General features: G+C 36.4%; 1 protein-coding gene across 6 annotated transcripts in view; it reads left to right on the top strand.

The window, feature by feature from the left end:
* The window catches only part of Fancm (FA complementation group M), a 255,915-nt gene that overhangs the window by 6,389 nt on the left and 227,866 nt on the right, over positions 1-21,660 (top strand). For all 6 annotated transcript variants that reach the window (XM_081735480.1, XM_081735483.1, XM_081735478.1 and 3 more), the window contains exons 2-3: positions 4,785-4,989; positions 8,445-8,551. In XM_081735480.1, coding sequence (XP_081591606.1) covers positions 8,451-8,551 — 101 coding nt within the window. In that variant the 5' untranslated portion in view covers positions 4,785-4,989; positions 8,445-8,450. The remainder of the gene's footprint in view (positions 1-4,784; positions 4,990-8,444; positions 8,552-21,660) is intronic.

Below are 21,660 nucleotides of genomic sequence, written 5' to 3'. Positions count from 1 at the left end.
CTCATATCGCATGCAGCAAGGATTTTGCTTCGAATGCTAAACAGAAGGCTGTATGGAAAAACAAATGAAAATGAGGAGGAACAGTTCAGGTTCAGGACAAGTAAGAGCACAAGAGATCCATTTGTATTATTAAGGGTGATCAGGAAAAGATAAAGAGGTGTATGTGGTGTGTATATATTGATCTAGTAAAGACTTTTGACCACATGAATTGGGAGTTCTAAAGAAGGTTGGTTTGCAATAAAGAAATCAAAGACTCATAAACTTACATATAAACCAAGAAGTAAGTGTGAGAATAGGAGAGGAAATGACAGAAGAGAGTGCATTTAGAAGGGGAGCTCGACAGGGATGCTGTGTCTCTGCAACATTATTTAATATGTATCTAGAAGAGATAGTGATAAAGAGCCTACATAATGAAGACGGCATTTCGGAAGGAGATAGAATGATTAGATGTATACGGTTTGCAGACGATATGGCACGTGTGGTGTAATCTGGAAAAAAAAAATCAATAAGTTATTAGAAAACTTGAGGAAGGGCTGTGAAGAATATGGAATGAAAATAAATATTAGGAAGACGAAAGCCATGGTGATTGGAACGAAGCGGTTGGTGTCAAACATAGAAGTAGAAGGAGCGAAAATAGAACGGGTGACTAGATAATGTTATTCGTGGTAAATAAAATGTGAATGCGAATTAACAACAACATAAAAAGGCGCAAGAATCATTTAGAAGAAAGAAAAGTCTGTTTTCGGGATCTTGAATAAAGAGTTGGAAAAAAGACTCAAAATGCTTCGTGTGGAGTATTGTACTGTATGGGTCAGAAAGATGGACATTAGCAACAGTGATTAAAAACGACTAGAAATTTTCGAAATGTGGGTGTGGAGAAGAATTAGCTGAGTCGAGTGGAAAACGAATGAGATGGTGTTAGATATTATTACGTTAGGGAAGAAAAGAACAATGTTAGATATTATTAAGAAGAGAAAAGAAACTAGTTGGGATATTGGCTAAGAAGAAACGTATCGTGATTGACGTATTTAGACAGTATAGTGGCAGTAAAGAGAAGGAGGCTACAATTGATATACGATGTCAAAACAGAAAAATCGTACGTGAAGATGAAGAGGTTAGCTGAAGACGGTGGAGTATGGAATGCTTCTGTGTTGCGGTAAGTGTCACGCCAATAAAGGCAGAATACCTATGATGATTCATTTTTATTTTATTTTTTTTTAAATTGAGTTTTGGAAAATCAAATACTTTAATAATTTTGAAAACTTTGCGTAGAAACATGTGTATTCCAGCATATCATGTCTCAGAAAGTTTTGTTATGGGATCACGATCGATTCATATTTTTCTACTGTTATAAAGAAGTACTTCTATTTAGCCTTAGATAGAGTTTACCATCCACTTAGAGCTGCACTTTGCTTGAAAATACTGCTTTGTTCACTAGGTAAGGTCATATGATACATGAATATTGCAATTTTAGTTTTAAAGTTCCGTCCGTTTTCACATACACTAAGTTTCCGTGTATTTTTACTCTACTTCGGCTTTTGCAGGAGGCGATGGAGTCGTGCCACACTCACCCCAGGTTTCTCAGCTACCCATTTCACAAGATTTCTTAAACCGAAAACTGAGTTAGGGGAAATTTATAGAAGAGCAGAAAGGATGTCCTGGAAACAAATGTAACAGAGAAGGCAAAATATTGTAGAGGATTTCAAACACCAATGATATAATCCGCAATAAAAGATCTGACCAGGGATGATGACTCCAAAGTTGAACCTTGAATGTGGGGATAACTTATATATTTCCTGAAAGGGTTTCTTAATAATTCCAAAACAAATTTCAATTCCTTACCCGGAAGTGACCCTACTCCTTCAGGTTGGAAATCTATACAGCACTTTGACCTTATATGTCCTATATATCAAAGTGATCTGCATGACTAGTAGATTAAGAATATGATATGTACTACTCAAATATATCCTATATCAAGATAATAAAACAAAAAGAAATCATTATTTCACTATAAATATCCTATATTAATGGGACTATAAAGTAGAGAAAAGCATATCCATAATATCCAGTAAACAGTAAGTCATTTTGTATCACAACTAATGTGACTCATTATTATGGCTAGATGTGACACATTCAGTCCACGTATTTCTATATTTTCCACGATTTCACCTATATACGTTGTCAGACCAGTACGTTCATTATATATTCGTCAACTGCTTATCTAGACGAGTTAAAGAAATAATAAACACTTCTGACCAGAGTATATACACTTGTTTATTAAAAACTAAATTCCAGTGTAACAGTTTCAACAACGTAACGTTGTCTTCATCAGACACGTTACGTTGTTGAAACTGTTACACTGGAATTTAGATTTTAATAAACAAGTGTATATACTCTGGTCAGAAGTGTTTATTATTTCTTTAGTGAGTTCCAGAGTCGTGATGGATAGAGTTGCTAGACGAGTTGTTTTATAGGTCATACGGTACAAAAACGTTCAATAGATTTTGAGTTACTAATTATGGAAAATTACTCGTGGTGGTATTTAAGCTCATTTACTCGATCCGAACAGCTCTTTCTTCGTAGCTATATAAACCCAATTGGTCACCGTTTAGGCTTTAAGCCCTCTAGCCACGACAAGGCCCGGGTAATGACAGGGAAGAAGGCTTCTGCTGGATGTTGTTTGCCAGAAAAAGAGAAAATTTTTAAACTTTTCAAATTTCTCTTTCTGTATTCAGAAAATGCCCAATATTGGGACTTGCTGAGTTGGAGATGTGCTCTTCGGTACACAGTCTCTTCATTAAAATTGTGATTCACCATTTTCGAAAATTCTGAATCTGAAAGAGGGGTATTTTCTACAATATTGAAATGTCCGTTTTTATATTTATTCCGCCTTTTTATTCCTGCACGCAGAATACACACTCATGTTAGTATTGATATAATTTAACGACCATTTATTTTCTTACACAATGATTCTCATTGTGTGCAGTAGCGTCATTTCAGGTTTTGCTTGAGAGAGAAGACTCTCCAATATACATAGAAGCTCTTCATGTTTCTCATTAGTATATTATTGTACTACTGATTTTAATGTTTATACATCTCAAACCTATGTGACAACTGCCTGGCCTACCCTCCCCAAATGATGCCCCTTTTGGCACGAAATACTAATGAGTTAGTTTCTAGGATGAACATCATTCTACTGTGCTGCATTGGAGTTCGAGGTTATATGGGATCTGAACGTACTGCGTAACGTGAAATCCGAACCATATGAGCTCCCGCAGGGAATCGAACATGGATCTAGTAAATGTTGAAGGAGTTGTGAGTTTGTTTAATATATGTTTTAGTGTACTACATTACATATCTGTAATATATTTAGAAATTTCTTACGTTCAAATGTAAACGGTCTTCTTCAGTGAAAAGCAGCTTTTTTATTATTATTTTTTTAAAGAACTTTTGTAGGCAGGTTTCGAACTCATGAATGTTAGTGCGCAAGTCCGTTACGTTATCCACTAGACCACAAGCACTTCAATATTAGCCTCCTCCGTTTCTTAATTTTGGTGGACGATGTACCCTCCACAAGCTTGAATCTGGTATCATACAATACAACTTTGTGATTTTCATCCTTTTTTTTTTTAATCACATTTTGTGATTGTTTTAGGAGGGGAGAAAATAGAACAGGTGACAAGTTTTGAATACCAGCGTAGTATTATTAGTTATGATATGAAATATGAACGTGAAATAAAAGCAAGGATAGGAATGACGAAAGAAGCTTTCAGGAGGAAGAAAACACTATTTTGTGGGACTTTGAATAAAGCGTTCATAAAGGCAATCATAAAGTGTTTCGTGTGAAGTATTGTATTATATTTGTCAGAAACATGAACATTACGCAAAATTGATATAAAGAACTGGAAGCTTTCGAAATGTGGGTGTGGAGAAGAATGGAGAGAATTAGCTGGGTTGAGCAGAAAACGAATGAGAGGGTGTTAGAAATGTTAGGGGAGAAAAGAACAATTTTAGATATTATTAAGAAGAGGAAGGGAAACTGGTTGGAACACTGGCTAAGGAACTGTAACATGAGGGACGTGCTAGAGGGTATGGTGGAAGGAAAGATAGGGAGGAGGCGAAGGAGACTACAATTATTGAACCAGGGGTGTCATTTAGGGGGGCAGGGAGGGGCATTTGCCCCCCCCCCTGAGTTTGAGATTTAGATAGATTTTATCAATAGAATAGTAGTAAATCAGTGAAAAACGCGAAATTTTACTTATATCAAGGGGTCTTGCCCCCCCCCCCCCAAGCCAAATCTGAAATGACGCTACTGTATTGAACGATATTAAAACAGGAAATTCGTACGTGAAGATGAAGAGGTTAGCGGAAGACCGTGGATCATGGAAGCTTGTTGGTTGCAGCAACTGACCTATGATAATGATGATTGTTTTCCTCCTGCAACTTGTATATTTACTTGGAGGCAATGTTCAAATTATTGTAATTGGACTCTCGAAGGCAGTCTGGGCTTTTGTGACCAGAAGTATACCAGTAGGAGACAGTATTTTCGAAAGTTGTTTTTCAATCTTTGTAGCTCCATTGAACAGAATATGCCTCTACTTTACATGTAGCTCAAATTGTGTGTGGTTATAACGACTGGAAATTGTAGAATACTTATACAGTTTCCAAATGTGAATCATTTTGCATTTTAAAATTTTTTGGGTTTCTTTCAGCCAATTCAGTAACATAATTTTTATAGATTTTTTCTCTAATTACATAATAATTATGTAATTTCTTTCCTTCAGGTCTTGATCTGGAGAAATTAAGGTGTATGTTTTCATAAAAAAGCTTTTCGATATATGGGCTTTTATCGTGTGGAACTATGCCGTCCTGTAATCAGGATCTCCGAGGTAATTTATAGACCTCTATGTAAAATGATACTCTGGTCTCGTTCTTACTTCAAGGAACTAGTTCATCTATGTCAGATTGATCATCGAGTATAGACATCTGGTAAGTGTATACGTTTCAGCTATTATGTATTTAGACAGGTTCCACTCATATCTTTTTTCCTTTATCACGTTGTGTTACAAATACGAGGGTCAGTCAAGAAGTTAGTTGCAATGCTTAAGAAAATAAAACAGGATAGAAATTTTACAATAACTTTATTTGTATATTGAAGTTCCATTCACAATCTACTTCTCAATGTAAGTACCTCCGTTATTTCATAATTTGTCGAGGCGTGGTACAAGTTTTTCTATGGCTTCTGCAAAGAAATCCCGTCCAATGCCCGATAACTATTCTTGGGCTGTAGCTTTCAGCTCGTCATCCGAGTAGTATCGTCGCTTTGAAAGTTTGTCGTTCAGTGGACCAAACACATGGAAGCCACACAGTGAAAGATCTAGGCTATAAGGAGCACCGATTTCCGGATTTGTCGCAGTTGATGGTCTTCTCTCGCGCTCAACCTCATCAATATCTGTGAGTCCGTTCGCAAACATTTTGCACCACTTCGCGATAGGTTGACGTGACAATGCATTTTCACCACCGTAAGTTCAATGCGAATGAAGATAACGCGAAGGCCAATTGTTGGTGTGGGTATATCCAACATACTGCCTGGTTGTGGAAGTTCAGTTACACCATGAATTTGCGTAAGGACAGAGTGAACCTGGGACCTCCACAGAGCGTCATAAGGGCGTGTATGCAGTACGTGGTCAAACTGGGGTCAAACGCCGCTGCAGCAGGGCGGAAGATATGCCAGGCCTTTGGTGACGGTGTCGTAATAAACAGTGCACTGCTGGTTTAACAAGTTTAAGAACGGTGACGAAACACTCGAAAACGCACCACGTGCAGGAAGACCCACACATGCTTCATGCAACTGCCGATAAATTTCAGTGCAGTTACACCTTTTCGCCCAAAAAAAAAAAAAAAAAAAAAAAAAATCAGTGCACGCATTTCCAATTTAGACATCACTTGGAAGTGTCGAGACATGTTTACGACTGATTATCAGAACACCTACACTTATCTCGTGAAAGCCGCTGCGTCACACAATACAGCTACATGTTTGCAGTCTTGCCATATCGTAATAGCCTTTGACCGAAAATATTTACGAAGGAGTGCAACTAACTTTCTGACTGACCCACGTAGTTTATATTTCTTGAAATAACTTGATAGGCAGGACATGTGTACATGTTCAGTACAAGGGCTGGGAGATAAGGTGATTCAGAGGTTCGGTGTCACCCATATCCTCCTACAATAATAATCTAATAATGCTTTAACCCTTAAGCAGGCACGTCAGTTTGCGTAACCTGAAAGGAAGCGTGCGGAATATTTATTTTCGTGTAGGTCAGCAATCGCATGCACACAATGATTTATAAGCTGCTATTGCAATCATTAATATATTTTACATAATCTGTGATAATTGTTATCGTCAGGATTACCAACTACATAAAATTTTCCCACCTGTATATATTAAGAGAAATTTTTCTGCTACAGTAATATTTTAACAATATTTTGATGCACATTAGTGTTATAACACGTATCATGTTACTTAAATAATAATTTCTAATAATATTGATAAATTCAGAGTTGTCAACTACATAGAATTTCTTGTAACTTTGCAATCAATGATATTTTCTTGTAATGTCATTTTGTTTCTAGTTCGCATCCATTTGAAATAAACAAAGAATATTTTACACTCAAACACGTATGAAATACACTCGATTGCACCAGCTCATTTGTCAAAGAACAATGGACAAACACCTCGAGTGATAGTTGAAATCCTAAACAAACAGTGTTGCTACCTTGTAAAGACTAATAGTAGAGTATGTTATACCCTAATGCGTCTGCTTAAGAGTTAACCTAAAGAAGGTAATTGTGGGACGTTATATTAAATATTTTATTTCATTTTCAGAACACAAAAGTAGTATAGCACACTTACGTGAGCTGTTCTGGCTTAGATTTTAAGTGGAATTCTGTATGCATTATTATACATGGCCTGGAACGCAAATTGGCAATTTTAGTCATTAGGCGCACGGAGCACATTTTTAATAACTTGAATTTATACGAAACTTATAAACGTAATTTTGGGGCCGTGGTGGCTCAGTGGAAGAGCGTTCACCGCTGGTGCTTGGGGTCCCGGGTTCGATCCCAGCCTCCGCCACATTAACTTTGTGGTGGACAAACACCGTGTGCTTGGGTTTCCTCGGGGTTCTCCCGTTTCCTCCCACTTTCTATATTGCACATTTCATTCCTTACTCATCACCACCGTCTCTTTTAGCCTAACCGGCATAACCGTGGGACGTAAAACTTAAAGATTTGATTTTTTATATAAACGTAATTCAGCTTTAACTGAACATAGATTAAGTAATCCATTATTTCTTATGGTTTATTATTATTACTTATTTATATATTTAAGGGTAACGCCATTAATCCTCTCTCTTTCTAACCGTTCTATGTTTTCTTGCTGTAGGAATGTGTTAATACACACATTTTTAGGTTAAAAGTCGTTGTGGCGCACTGTAATAGCGAAATTAATTGTTAATTTAACGGTTTTAAAAGCTGATACTTCTGTTTATGAATTATGCATTCAGCCCATCATCAGGAACCGTCTTTGGATATTTTGGATAAGCTAAAAAGAAACCTACCTATCAGTCTTTTTTCATATTTTCCTAACAAGAAATCGAACAATGTTTTCGGTAATGGACCGAACGCGCCTTGCAATGAAATTAAATAGGCAAAAGACTTGTAAGTGGAAGTACTTCTAATTCTTAACTGACTTGAAAAAAAGAAAAAAAAACGGTTTTTAAATTCGACTATTCTATTCGATTTTTCTTTACCTCCCAAATTAAAAAAAAAAAAAAAAAACGCTCTTCGATAGTGTTCATTAAAAATTGTATTTTATTTTAAAGCCATATGTCGTATATTTCGTTCGAGGTTTCCCAATGATCCTTCTGCATGGAATAAAAATCAGTAAGGAATAAGGCTCCCCCGAATTGAAATGTTTCATGTAACTTTCGTTAAAAAAAACAAAATGTTAGATTTTGGTGGAATACTAAACAACGTATTAGCAGTCAATCCACAAGGTTTAGAATCAGTCTAGAATGAGGAAGTAAGTATAGCTCTTCCTCCAGCTCTTCCTGGCCGATTCAGGAAATAATTTTCATAAAAATTCTTCGATGCTGACAGAATATGATGTATAACTTCTATGCGGCTTTCTCACAGTCCCTACTGCCTGAGATTGAAACCATGAACAGCCCGTCCTGTGATTGTTTGTACCTATAAAATTACCTAAAAATTCTCGATTTGTAAGAAATATAATCATATTGGTAAAGAATAAGGCGTTAAAAATTTCTGATAATGATAATAAAGTTTTCTCTGGGAATTGTATTAAATACAAAGTCCACTTATTTATTTATTGTATGTGTGCATGCAATATTGTATTTATTTATTTATTTGTTTATTTTTCATAGAGTAGTATGGCTTCTAGCCATAGTGTGGCCAACGGAGAGAGTTCAAACTTTGGAGATGATGATGATGAAAATGAAGCCTTAGCCCAAGCATTGGAAGAAAGCCTTAGGTAATTACTTTCTTGCTCCTTACATACACAGTTCGCAAACAATTCACTTTACAAACAAGTTTTGTGAACGTTTCTCCCTCGGCTTACAAACAGGAAGTAGGGATATGAATTCACACATAATAATTCTGTATCGATAATTCCACGCGCTTAGTAGTGTTTTTGTGCATTTGCCTTAAAATTTATCTATACTAGTTATGTTTTAAAACTATTTTTGTTCTTTTCTTCACTTTTTGTGCTTTTTTTGCCCACAGAGTGTTTTATTTAACTTATTGTTACTTGTTTGTTTGTAAAAAGGATAATGTTATTTTATTCTATATTGTTTTCTTGTAAAATAAATACATACGGTACCAGGGTTCTGGGGCTAGAACGAATTGCATCAATTTCAATGGGAGAAAAAATTTCGTTTTACTGACAGCATATGGATCGAATTAAGTTCCAATCCTAAGGGCCACTGTATTGTTATTGTGCTTCAGTTATTTCATCATTAATGATATTACCCGTAAGACATAAACACTACTGTGACTGCTATTCTTTTTTATTTTTCCATTCGCTTTATTACTCATAATGTTTATTTATTGTTGAATAATTTCTCCGATAAATAGCGAATATTCTAATGTGCTGTGTGTCTTAGACTGGAGAACCTGCAGCCTTCAGAACCATGAAAAGCGGTCTTCGGAGCCTGTTGTAAAAAAATGCTAAATTATCCTAAAATTACATATATCAAATAATATAGTTTTATACATTTTCATGTAGACTTCTCTATAATATAATTGCGCGCTTGAATTTTTGTAAGTCCTTTAAAATGGTCAGTTTGGCAAGAAAGCATTCGAAGTAATAAGGAAGGAAGTCATAAGAAAAGAAAAATAATGAAACTTCCTAACATCTCACAGTTAGCATTTTAAAATATTCATTTTCTCTTTTGTTACTTATTGTAATGACACTTTTAGAACAAAATAGTACCTTGAAAAATATAGAATACTTTGTTGTGAGCTTCTTCATGACTAAGCGATTGGTGTACGCACCTTTGGCTGCGTGGGAGACCCGGGTTCGATTCCCGGTGGGAGCTCATGTACTTCGGATTCCACATTCAACAGTAGACCCACGTCTCATATAGTCTCGCTACTGAACGGGACGTTAAACTTAAATCAACTCAAAACTTCGTTCCGTCCTCGTGGGTTTTCTCGGGGTTCTCCCGTTTCCTCCCACTTTCTTCATTCCACCATTTCACTCATTTCTCATTATCACCGTCTCCTTTAGCCTAACCGGCATAACCGTGGGACGTTAAACTTAAAGATTTCATTTCATTTTTTTAAAACTTCGTTTTGGTAAAACACACACGCTTATCGACCACAAAAGTCGTTAAAAAAAAGGAGGGTTGTTAAGACGTTCGTTATTTATACATATAGCTGGAGGAAAGCTCTGTAGTGGTTTCGATAGCCATGTGTGTTAGGTTTTTTGTGAATTCAGTACTTTTGAACCTGATTCGAAACTCATTGGGTGGTTAAATATACTGTATATGTACGTATATTTTGTAAGTTTTCAGTTATTCTTGCCGTATAGTTTTATAATATAGGCCTATGTGTTACAGCTTGGTGATTGATAGCGTTCCTAACCTATCCAAAAATAAGAAGTCGCACAGACGTAAAACCTTTTCTGTTATCCGAATGTGATTCGTCCCTGGTGCAGAGCACATCTTACATCGATCCATAAGAATTCCATATACGTGTGTAGTTCTAGTGATCAGGAAATCACTACCAGACCTAATAACTCCATCTTTACGAAAACTTGGATTATTATTATTAAGCTAGAGAACAGGAAGAAGATTTGAGAGTACTATATTCGGTGAGATAACATTTGATTTCTTCGCATTTTGTTGTTACACCAATGATCTTTATATTGTCTTGATGTATCAGAACGATTTTAGACAGTTTTTCACAACAATCTCATATTTTTCATTCACTTAAACACCTTAATAGTTCTCAATAGTATATTGCAGTCACGTATTACCGTTTGCTAGAGAGTCAGTCATAAAGAATACACTCAGACTTCCATAAAACACTTTCATTCACAATTTCACATAAGTATTCTGGGAGTGGAGATGAGGTGTATCTTCTACTGCTTTCAAATCTTTTCTGTCTCAGGTTCAAAGTGAGAATATAAGTCATATCTTGAATTACGAATTTTACTAAAACCTGCTTGTATCATCCTTATGTAGATAAATGACGTGCTCACAAGTGCACATTCGCTCGTTTTCCTTTAGAAAACTTTGTCCGGGGAGAAATCACAATTAGTTGGTGCCATACGTGGCCACTGTTTGATATATCATAGTTCCGGCACAAGGCGATGTTTCAACTCTGAGGAGCGGGGGAATTAAGTCATCGAAAGAACTTGCGAGTATACCTAGAAAGAACACTGAACATGCTACCAACTGTGTTCAGCATTCAGACATTTGGGGACTGTGTTGCCAATATTACCTCATGTTCTGCCACAGACGTGTGGTCAGCCCTTTGTTCAGAGAATGTTGTAACTATTGTAACCTCTTATAGGAAATGCCGAAAGCTTCTATAACACATCGAAGGTCTTTTATTCTGCAGTACGATGTCACGGATGACATTGATGTTTTCTGGGTCACTATTATTGAAGGTGCACCAGAACAAAATTCATCATCGAGGAACGTCTGACACTTTCGGAATCTGGAGCTCAATATCTCACAGTAGGAATAACAGTTGAACAGTTCCTCAATTATTGATACATATCAAGGTGGATTTTTTGGGGGTCACGTCTTTCTTGTAGAGGTAATCAATAAGAGCTCGGTTTTTCGCCCACAATTGTTTGGTCATGCCTTTCCACAAGGCCATTCTGTCGAATTGCAGGGCTTGGTGCAAAAGTAAATTGTAGAGTTAATGATGTAGGTGAGAATTCTGTATCCATCGTCAATATATATCGGGTGTTCTAAAATTGGCGCCCACGGACTACAGAGCATTAATCTACAAGTCAAAATAAAGCAAAAAATATATATATTTGTATACCTTTTGAGTCCTCGTTTGGAGACTCAAATGGCGCTATGTGGCAACGTCGCAAATAAAGAATTATAGATTATGTCTACCAATCTATCAAATAGTTTTATCGATTATCTCCAGACGGCAGGTGGAGTCGATATTGATTGACACTAACATCACTTATTAATGAAGCAATCAATTCAACTGCTTGTTGTATTCGTAGAGTAATGCTAATAGCTTCCAAGTTAATCCTGCGACGTTGCCACATCGTGAAATTTTGATTCTCCATAGCGGCTGAAGGAGACACCTGAGAGCATACCTTCCTGTAACGTTTTCGCTTTATTTTGGCCTGTAGAATAGTGCTCTGTGGTCCGTGGGCGCCATTTTTAGAACACCCGATATATATATATATATATATATATACATTGCTAGCTTGAACTATTCATATCAGTTAAGTGATATTTTGCTAAATGTATGACATGTATCAAATACTATATTGTAATCTTATGGAGTAGATATTATTATTATTATTATTATTATTATTATTATTATTATTATTATTATTATTATTATTATTATTAGTGTCCTTTTGTGTTAAACAGCATTCGCTACCTTTTACATGGCAACAGATCAATTCGAATTAAAACGTAAAAACAAAATATTATATGGGTACAGTATCGTAGAAGTACTATGTTCTGTTTTCGTCCTTATCTTTATAGAAGAACTGGAAGCTTTAGAAATTCCTAGTATCAAAAACTGGTAATAGATAGATGAATAGATTCTTTCATATGGATTCAGCGTGTGAAGAACAGGTTTTATCTTTGACCTTATCCTTCTGTTACCACCGGAAGCTATAGATCTACCACGTTCGATTTTAATATTAAAACCCATAGTTTCGAAAATACTATTGTTTCACACCACGCAACGCAACCCACTTGTTCATTTAAAGAAAAACAAAATGGACTAAACAATAATTTGTCAGTTAATAGTACTAACAGAACTTAAATATGTTTAATTTTAAGCGTGTAACGAATTTCTAAAAAAAAAAAAATCGATTATTTCCGTTACCACTGTGAATGCTTTTATAGACACAGGAAAGTTCTCGTCGTAGTCGTCGTCTTCTTTTCAAGTAAAGAAGAAGAAGAAGAAGAAGTAGTAGTAGTAGTAGTAGTAGTAGTAGTAGTAGTAGTAGTAGTAGTGCCACCACCACCACCACCAGTACCACCACCTCCACATCAAAAGTAATATTCAAGTGTTTAACGTATCCATAATTTGCCGTGTTACGTCCCGACGCACCTCCAAGTATTTAGTTTTCTCTGCATTTACGTCTAAACCCATGTCCCTGCAAGCGTTCAATAAGACCTCTGCTTTTTTATTTTAGTTATTTATTTTATTTTATTTATTTTTTTATTATTGTTCTTCTACCATCCCCTATTAAATTTACATCATCAGCATATGTCATAACCTGGTGACACCGTTCAACTCTAAACCCTGGTTGCTTTCTTTGATTTTCCTTATAGTGTATTCCAGAACAAAGTTAGATAATAATGGCGACAACGCATCTCCTTGTTTCAGGCCATTTTCGACGTGAAATATCGAGGATGAATATTAACAGACGAAAATCATATTCAAGGAGGAATTAAATGTCGACTAAAAGCAGGGAATTCCTGTTATTATTCGGTTCAAAATCTCTTGTCGTCGCGAATTCTGTCGACAAATTTGAAGCTTAAAATATATAAAACGATAATCATGCTAGTTGTTCTGTATGGTTGCGAAACATGGTCGCTTACTCTGAGGGAAAAACATAGATTGAAAGTATTTGAGAACAAGATCCTGAGACGAATATTCGGACCTAAGAGGAACGGGAATGAGGAATGGCGGAAACTTCATAACGAGGAACTACATAATTTCTACGGCTTACCAAATATTGTTAGGGTCGTCAAGTCTAGGAGGCTTAGGTGGGTAGATCATGTAGCTAGGATGGAAGAAAGTAGAAACGCTTTCAAAGTCTTGACTGGAAGACCAATCGGAAAACAACATTATAAAGACCTAGGCGCAAATAGGAGGACAATATCAAGATGGATCTCGCAGAGATAGGAGTACAAAGTTGAAACTGGATCCAATTGTTCTAAGTATAGAAGTCAATGGAGAGCTTTTTTGAAAGCGGGATTGAACCTCCGGGTTTCATAGGCCATAGAGTTAATTAGTTAGTTAGTTAGTAGTAGTAGTAATTGTTTTTTCTTCTTCTTTTTCTTCTTTGAAAACTGTTTCCCAGATGCTTTTGTAATGGAAATGGTGAGGAGAATGCAATAGGTTACAGCATTCGGTGCGACAATGATTGGACCATCTTTCCAGTCTTAACTAGTGGTGGGCACGAAAACCGTTTTTTCTAGGAAAACCGAAACCGGTTTTTGAAAACCTGTTATTCACCGAAAACGGTTTCGGTTTTCTTCAAAACCGGTTCGGTTTTTCACCGGATCCAGTTTCGGTTTTTGTCCAAAATTGGTTCTATTTCTGACAAGAATAGTGTTTCGTTGTTCTCCAGAAACCGATTCTGTTTCAACAGAAATAGTTGTATGTTTTCCAAAACTTTTCACCGAAACCAGTTTCAGTGAAAAGCAAACCGGTTTTGAAGAAAATTAAACCTGTTTTGGAGGGAAACCGAACCGGGTTTTGAGAAAACGGACACGTCGGATTTTGTTTTTTCTAGAAACCGGTTACCGGTTTTGCCCATCCCTAGTCAGCGTAACATAATAAGTTATCGGTGAATTTATTTGGCGGAAACCTTATACGCATTGTTCTATTTTATTGAATATAGGACACCCATATTTAGAATTCAATAATCTACAAATTCGTATCTGTTACACACGAATTTTCCAACTTTCGCATATTTAAAGTATAGAGTGAATATGCATCACAGTTATCTTTAACGTATCCTATGTTAACTTTATGAGTACGTTTCACGATATTAATGGTACCATTGGTAAAAATGCCTTAGTAAATTATGGTACATCATCTCGAAATATTTTTATTATCAGAAGAAATCAATAAAATCAGATAGAAAAAATCCAAGAATAAATCGGAAAAAGTAAATTGTTACTTTTCTTAAACAACATATGTCGCCGTATAACGTCGGATCCAAATAGCACGGGGTGTGGGGGAAATTCCTTCCTTGGTCCATCACGGGATGGCTCTGCGTAGCCAAATTGCAGTCTTTCAGGGCCTGTAAAATGGTATCCACAGTTGCAATAATTCAATATTTGGCACCAGCTTTCCAAACAAGATCCGTCAAGGACCGCAAACCATTTCGTTTGGTGGTGACCTAGAAATTAAGTAGGTTGTTTCGTAGTATATTAGATCTCTCTGCAGAGTCCGGAGTCAGTTTACCAAGAATACCGACGTCCTTGGCAAAGGCGCAAAGATTTTACGACTGCGCGAAAGTCGTGTTTACTTAGTGTATGGTATGGATTAGTTTGGTTTAAATTTTAAAAATAAGCGAACACTAATTATAGTTAATAAATCCTTTGTGTCAAAAATATTAATTATAAGTTTGTAATTATAGCATTAAATAATTCACTTGTCAAGAAACACTATGGAATAGCGACACAAAATTTACGAAGTACTGACAAACTGAACTATGGTAGCAGCAATGACTGTCTGACTGAAACGTTAAAAAGAACGAGAGAAGAATTCACTGGATATTCAACTGTTCGGCATAATGTCGGAGTATTTAGAAATGAGGGAGAATCAATGCGTGAATTCAATATTTTCTCCGGGGTAGATGAATTCACCGATATACGCCCAACCATCATAAAACACCTCTTCGCATAGTGTACATGTATCACTACTACTTTATAATGTATGGTCGTACTGAGTTTGACGGGCGGACATACACTTACTTCTTCGATCTGTATAATGATAAGTGTAACCACATGAAGAAATGGTTTCTGTGTCGTGTTATTTTCTAAATTAAAATTGAAACCGGAAGTGCTAATAGATTTCTACCACTTCCGGTTGTAATAGAGATTAGAATGAAGATGGAAGATATTCTTGGGACCTTGCTATCTGTGACCATTTTTACTCTATAGCGATCACCGTTAAAACTGGAAGTGGTCGATTATCTGCCATAGGATTTTTTTATTCTATGGCGATCAACGTTAAACCCGAAAATGGTTTATATCTGAAATTTGCGATTCGAATAGGGGGTTAAGAGAGAAGAAATTTCCTATTCTTAGAACGGTAAATTGTTTGCCACCATTATTTATAACTTGAATGGAAATTTTATTTTTATTTATTTCTAATCTGGAGTTGCGATGTATTCCTTAGTTCTTTCCATAGTTACTTTCCATCCATCCTATGTCCAATCAACTCTTATCGAAGCTGTTCCTAATGTTAAGCGGTTACTGACGACTGAAATTACAGTTGTTTTCGCTTCTCTTTATAAAACTGAGAGAGAAAATAACTTTTCTAGAAGCATTTTTTCCCTTCTGTGACACTTTATAAAGGTAATATTATTTTTAAGATTTGCATAGCCAACCTTTGATTTCCAATATAGTAGGAATGACCGTGCCAAAACTCTGATAATACATTCAGTTATAATAGTTCGACAATTGTGAAAGATTATAATTTAAATGAAACCAAAATTGAAAAAAATGACGATTCTTGTAAAGTTTAAATCGATTTTTCTGATGTAAATCGCTTGTACTTTTTTTTTTTAACCAATGTAAATTTTAAGTAATAAACTACGGGTGTTTCAGGTTTCTTTTATTTTTCGATGTTAAAATAAAACCGAAATCGGTTGTTTCTTGTTATTTATGTTGGTTTTTCCTAGATGTTTCAGCAATAAATTACTGTTCTCCCATCATTCAAGAGTGAGAGGGTGCAGTGACCCTCAGAATTCTCTTCACAACAGTTGGACGAAAGAAATATAATAATGATAATCTTAATATATGTTTCTCTGTAAGCATTTTAATTAGCAAAAAACAAAAATAGAACATACTACCATTTTGCAAAATGCAAAAATTGCATAGTGCATAGTGATTACTTGGCTTTTTTTTATATATAAATAAATTGAATACAATTTTTTATATTCCTTTCATCATAACTTTCTCTAATGAATATCAATCTTTTTCTTTAACATTGTAAATTTGCGGGCAAACTTGGATATCATCATGAGTTGTGTATAAATATAAACTAGCTGAATCTGCGCTGTCGACTCAGCGCATCGTTCTATTATGACCACGAATCTTCTTCCCACTGTGCATGTCTCCTTACTCACACAAGTAAAGGATAGGAGACTCACAAAGGAAGTGAATTGCTATGTATAGATGTTGGAGTCAGTTTGTAGCAAATTTGTAGAACAGGGTGTCTATCGGTCACGAAAGTCACAAAAGTCATGAAAAAGTCACGAAATCAGAAAAAAGGGTATTAAAAGTCAAGAAATTCAGCTTTTGGGTCACGATTTTTTAATCTGTACAAATATAAGTATAGACTGGAAAATTTTGTTCTATAAAACATCAAAATTCACTACCAAAAATGTCTATGGTCAGCTTTGGACGCTATAAATCAGAAGCAAAACACGCTTCTATCTTGTAGTGTCGAGAACCCGTAAGGGGTCGAGTTCAAGCGAAACCACCGGTAGGACTTTTCGAATAACATTCTGATCTTACTAAAGCTACTCCTATCCTTGCGTAAAAGGCAAAAGCTCGTCAAATAGTCGCTTCCTCAATCTCACGAAATATTACGAGGTTCTGGGACAGTGTCAAAGCAATAAACACAATCAATACCAATAAATAATAGTTCTCTGGATCACACCGATAGCAGTGGTCTGAACAGGGAGCGGTGTGATTTATGATACTAAGCCTGAGGCTACGGCCTCAGCAAGAGAAGGGGGTCGTTCAATCTAAGAGTGGCGCAATGAATCATTAACCCGGCAGAGGTTATATTACAATATTACCGAAGAATACTTAGCATTTATCTGTCCGCCGTGATGTCAACTTATACACATGAATAGTTAATTAAATACCTAATAATATCTATAATTAAGGAGGGGCCACACTAGTGGCGAATAGAAACACTTCCAAGTTTTGTACATCAAAAGAGGGGAGTTCAAACACCTCCCGACATCAATGATTACATCACGTGGGGCGGACTAAACAATAAAGTAGAAGTGCGCCTCGTTAGCATTGACAGGGTTCAAGCAAATAAGCAATTACAGCAAGTAGAATAGTTGAACGACCAAACGATTAGAACCAATGATCATTTTAACTCAATTAATTAATTTACTAGGGCTTAAAGAATATTCATTTACGTATTAAGTATTAAGCCAATTGAGGAAGAGACTCCCCTTGATTCAATGAATTACTACGTTACAAATACCATATTGAAAAGCCGCAAGGGTAGGAAGACGGTTCGTCGAGATGAACAAAAGAATAAGGAACACATGATTTACACTAAGAGGCACTTTCCTACCAAAGCCCTCTTACACTATTCACTGGCGACACAACACTACTACAAATCAAATTTCAAGAATTAGTCACAGGTGACGTAATTAACTCACTCACTACAGTAATTCTCTTGAAGTTGGAAAACTAGGAGCGATAGTTGATAGCCCGAGCGGATTGGCTGAAAGATGTTAGTTCTTACCTGTAGGTGGATGCAGAGAAGAAGTCGGCAACAGGCGTCTCAGTCGGAACAGGAGCTTGACTTACCAGGCCCAATGGCAGTCCCTTGAAGGGGGGACGGGAGTCCCCAGAAGCTGACAGGACTACTATCTAGACTACTTGTAGATTTACTCTCACGACGATCCACCGTAAGGTGACTTACCACTTAATCGCAGTGTGTGGTCTTAGCGGAGGCGTCTCTCTATATCTAAAGAGAGTTTGGGAGTTTCTGTGATCTGTTATAGTAATAATAATATGAAAGTACTACGAGTGTGTTGCTATGGATTTATTATCAGAGAGCTCAGTTTCTCTACAGACCATAATATGAAACAGTAAAAAGGATCACTATCGAGTCACTAATTAGATTGAAGTTAAGATCACAGGTTTACAAATACATGATTTTTAGTTCTCGGTGTGGCGTCTTAGACAGGAGATATCAAGAAACAGTTCCATGAAAGTAGGGCGAAGTAATTAATTTAGTCTACAGAAGAATTCAAGTATTGAGTAAGTGTACGACAGCTCTCTGGGAGAGCTAGTAAAGAAAACATACTTACTCCGCCGAACACAATATGAATTCCAAAAGGTGGACGTGGTAACGGTCACCACGCCGGATATTTGACACAGCACTTTTTAGTCTTTCAAACTTCACTATACAACACTAAGTCCAGGAACACCCAAACATCACTAAAATAGTTTAAGGTCACTCTGCAAGGAGTGCAGAGGACTGCCCCCCTCCCCCACGAGGGGAGCGAGAGAGCACTGACTATGTGCTCATCGCGGCGTTCGGAGGTAATGAACCTCTTGAGAGATCATTCCCGAGGTTTTATGTCTCGAGCTTGGATGTATCAATCTTACACCGGATTGTGCAATCATTAGAAAAATTTCTTTAGAAGCTGATTGGATGTAAATGATGTAATGGTTCGGAACACTTGGTGAATTCTGATTGGCTAAAGGTGGTCTCATGCTACTTATGATAGGCGCGCGATATTTCTGATATCTATAGAGTTCCCAAAACGCACACACCTTCACAAAAGAAAAGTACAGACATGGGTTCCAACTAAAACCAGTTAAGATTACACAACATTATACAAGAAAAGGGGTGACACAATTCTCTTACAAGTGCTCGGTTCAAAGGTCAGTCTAGCAGCTGCGAAAGTATTAAGTCAGCGCTAAATATAGATTCTGAAGTAATATCAGAAGTAAGATTCTATAGGGTTTGGTAACATTAATATCAGACTGATGATTCACCGTAAAATAGAGAAGTTATTTCAAAAGGGGAAAAGAGAGGGAGAAAAAAAATCTTATCGTCTCGTAGTTGGTCGCTAGAATTGGGTAGGGTGTCTGGAACGGAAACGCGACAGACATCTCTGAATACCTATTGTCTTTACAAGAGTTTTAAGAAATAAAGTTGTTCCACTGGATTCGTAAATGAAGAAGTTTGAGAATAAGTCTGGGCGATACTCACATGATAATTGATTTAAACGAATTCTCGTAAGTTATGCAGGGGAGAACTTGTCGTGGACGTACAGGGTGTTCGCAGAAACACCGCAAAAAGTTTGGTCGAAATTTTAGCCACGACAATCTTATGCATGAAGATTCGGCCCAATTCGCACCCAAATTCGCTCTTGAGAATGTTACTAAATTTTATGTTTTGGGAAAGAAAAGGTCACGAAATTTCATTTTGGAATTTTAGTAGACACCCTGTAGAAGTAACACGATATCAAGTGAAAATTCTTTTTCTAAAAAATCCATATCCGTCCGAGTACACCTCATTGCGTCTCTTAAGGTGTTTGAAGTTGCAAACATGCAATAGGTTTTGCCACTCAGATTTAAGTCAAGCGCCTACAATGTCCGTCAACCCACCATATGTAACTTTTCTTCTGGTTCCCTCACACCGTAGTTTCGGCCTGCAATAGTGTTAATCTTATGGACTCAAAACCAGGGTTTGCTCAAGTGGGCCCAGCCCGAAAAAAACCCGGTGGGTTTTTTCGGGTTGGACCCACCTGAAAACACCCACTTTAAAACCCACCTGGGTTTGTGACCTATTTGTTAGTATATTATTTGCAAGTTATTTTTATCAGATTTTAGACTTTCCTTGGGCGAATTAGAGGCTTTCACGTTAAGGTATACAACATTCAACATAAGACGTTTATAAAGTTCTGAATGCACTAAGTGAATTAAAAAAAAAAAAAAAAACAGCTTGAGATAGTTATAGAACAAATTAATGTATGGATTATGCTTATAGCCTATTTGCAGTAAAAAATAAGCAATTTTGTACTTTAGAAAATATTTTCCGTGAATAGTATGCTCGTCGACTTGGCGACACCGAGGGACATTATCACTCATACGTTTGACGGGTTTAAGGTCATAGGTGCCGGTACTAATAGTACATATGTAAATACATTAGTAAAACTATTAATATTATGAAGAACCTTTGATGTAAAACACAAGGTTCTTCAACTAAAATTTGGTTTTCCAACAATAACAGTTTAAACCAGTCATTTGTTGCTACTCTTCAAATAAGCATTCTGTAGAATCAACACCAGCAATAGCGTAAAAATTCTTGTCAAATTTAAGAGCCTTAATGCTCGGGGTTCCGAAGACTATGTAACGCTTACTATTTCAAGGGCTGAGTTCAAATTTCCATACTAGTGGAAGTTTTGATGTACACGCCGTGAAAGAAGTGCTCGGGAAATTCCCGAATTAACCGCAAAAGGATCGGAAATGAATACTTCAACAATAAAACTATTTATTTTACGTTTAAGCCTGCCATACGTCCCGTAAGAAACGAGAATGTTACCTTTTTGGGCCCGAGTGTCCCGCGTCCCCGTAAATTTAAGTCGGGACAGGGAAATGTCCCGTATTTTAACTCCGTTCCATTTCTGCTATCAATATCAGCTTATTCGAAAAGTAAAAAAAAAAAAAAAAAAATCTGACATTGGCTGGGAATCCTGTAATTAGTGAATGAACAGTACGCTGTTGCATGTAACAGTTTCGAGGAAGTTATAACACCACCCTGTTCGACTTGATAGCGAGCGAAATTTGCAATGCTACTTATTCCATTGCACTTGATTGAACTCGGATACTCTCCGGAACATCATAATAATCTATCTATTAAAATACTACAATAGCAATTAAAAGCGCCTGAGCTCCAACTTATAACCTTAGCTTTCAAATCTTTCATTTACGGTTATGTGTGATTTCACGTTTAACAGAGACAAACATTTTAAGTATTTGTACTTTAAATAGTCTAAATTAGTTAACTATATCTTTTTCATAAAGTTTATGATATAAAATTATTGTTCAAAGCCTTTGTATTTTAATAAGCCTTCTCTAAGATCAATGCATGTGAGTTGTGCTTCCATCTTCCGAGTTCTTTTAAACTATGTTTATATGTTTGTGGCCTTCCTTTGGACAATGAGATCTCGGAAACTACAGGCTCTAGAAA

Source organism: Thermobia domestica, chromosome 13 (assembly GCF_964235325.1).
Source record: "Thermobia domestica chromosome 13, izTheDome1.hap1.1, whole genome shotgun sequence".
NCBI classification, from domain to species: Eukaryota; Metazoa; Arthropoda; class Insecta; order Zygentoma; family Lepismatidae; genus Thermobia; species Thermobia domestica.
This window is presented reverse-complemented; position numbering and strand designations above follow the sequence as displayed.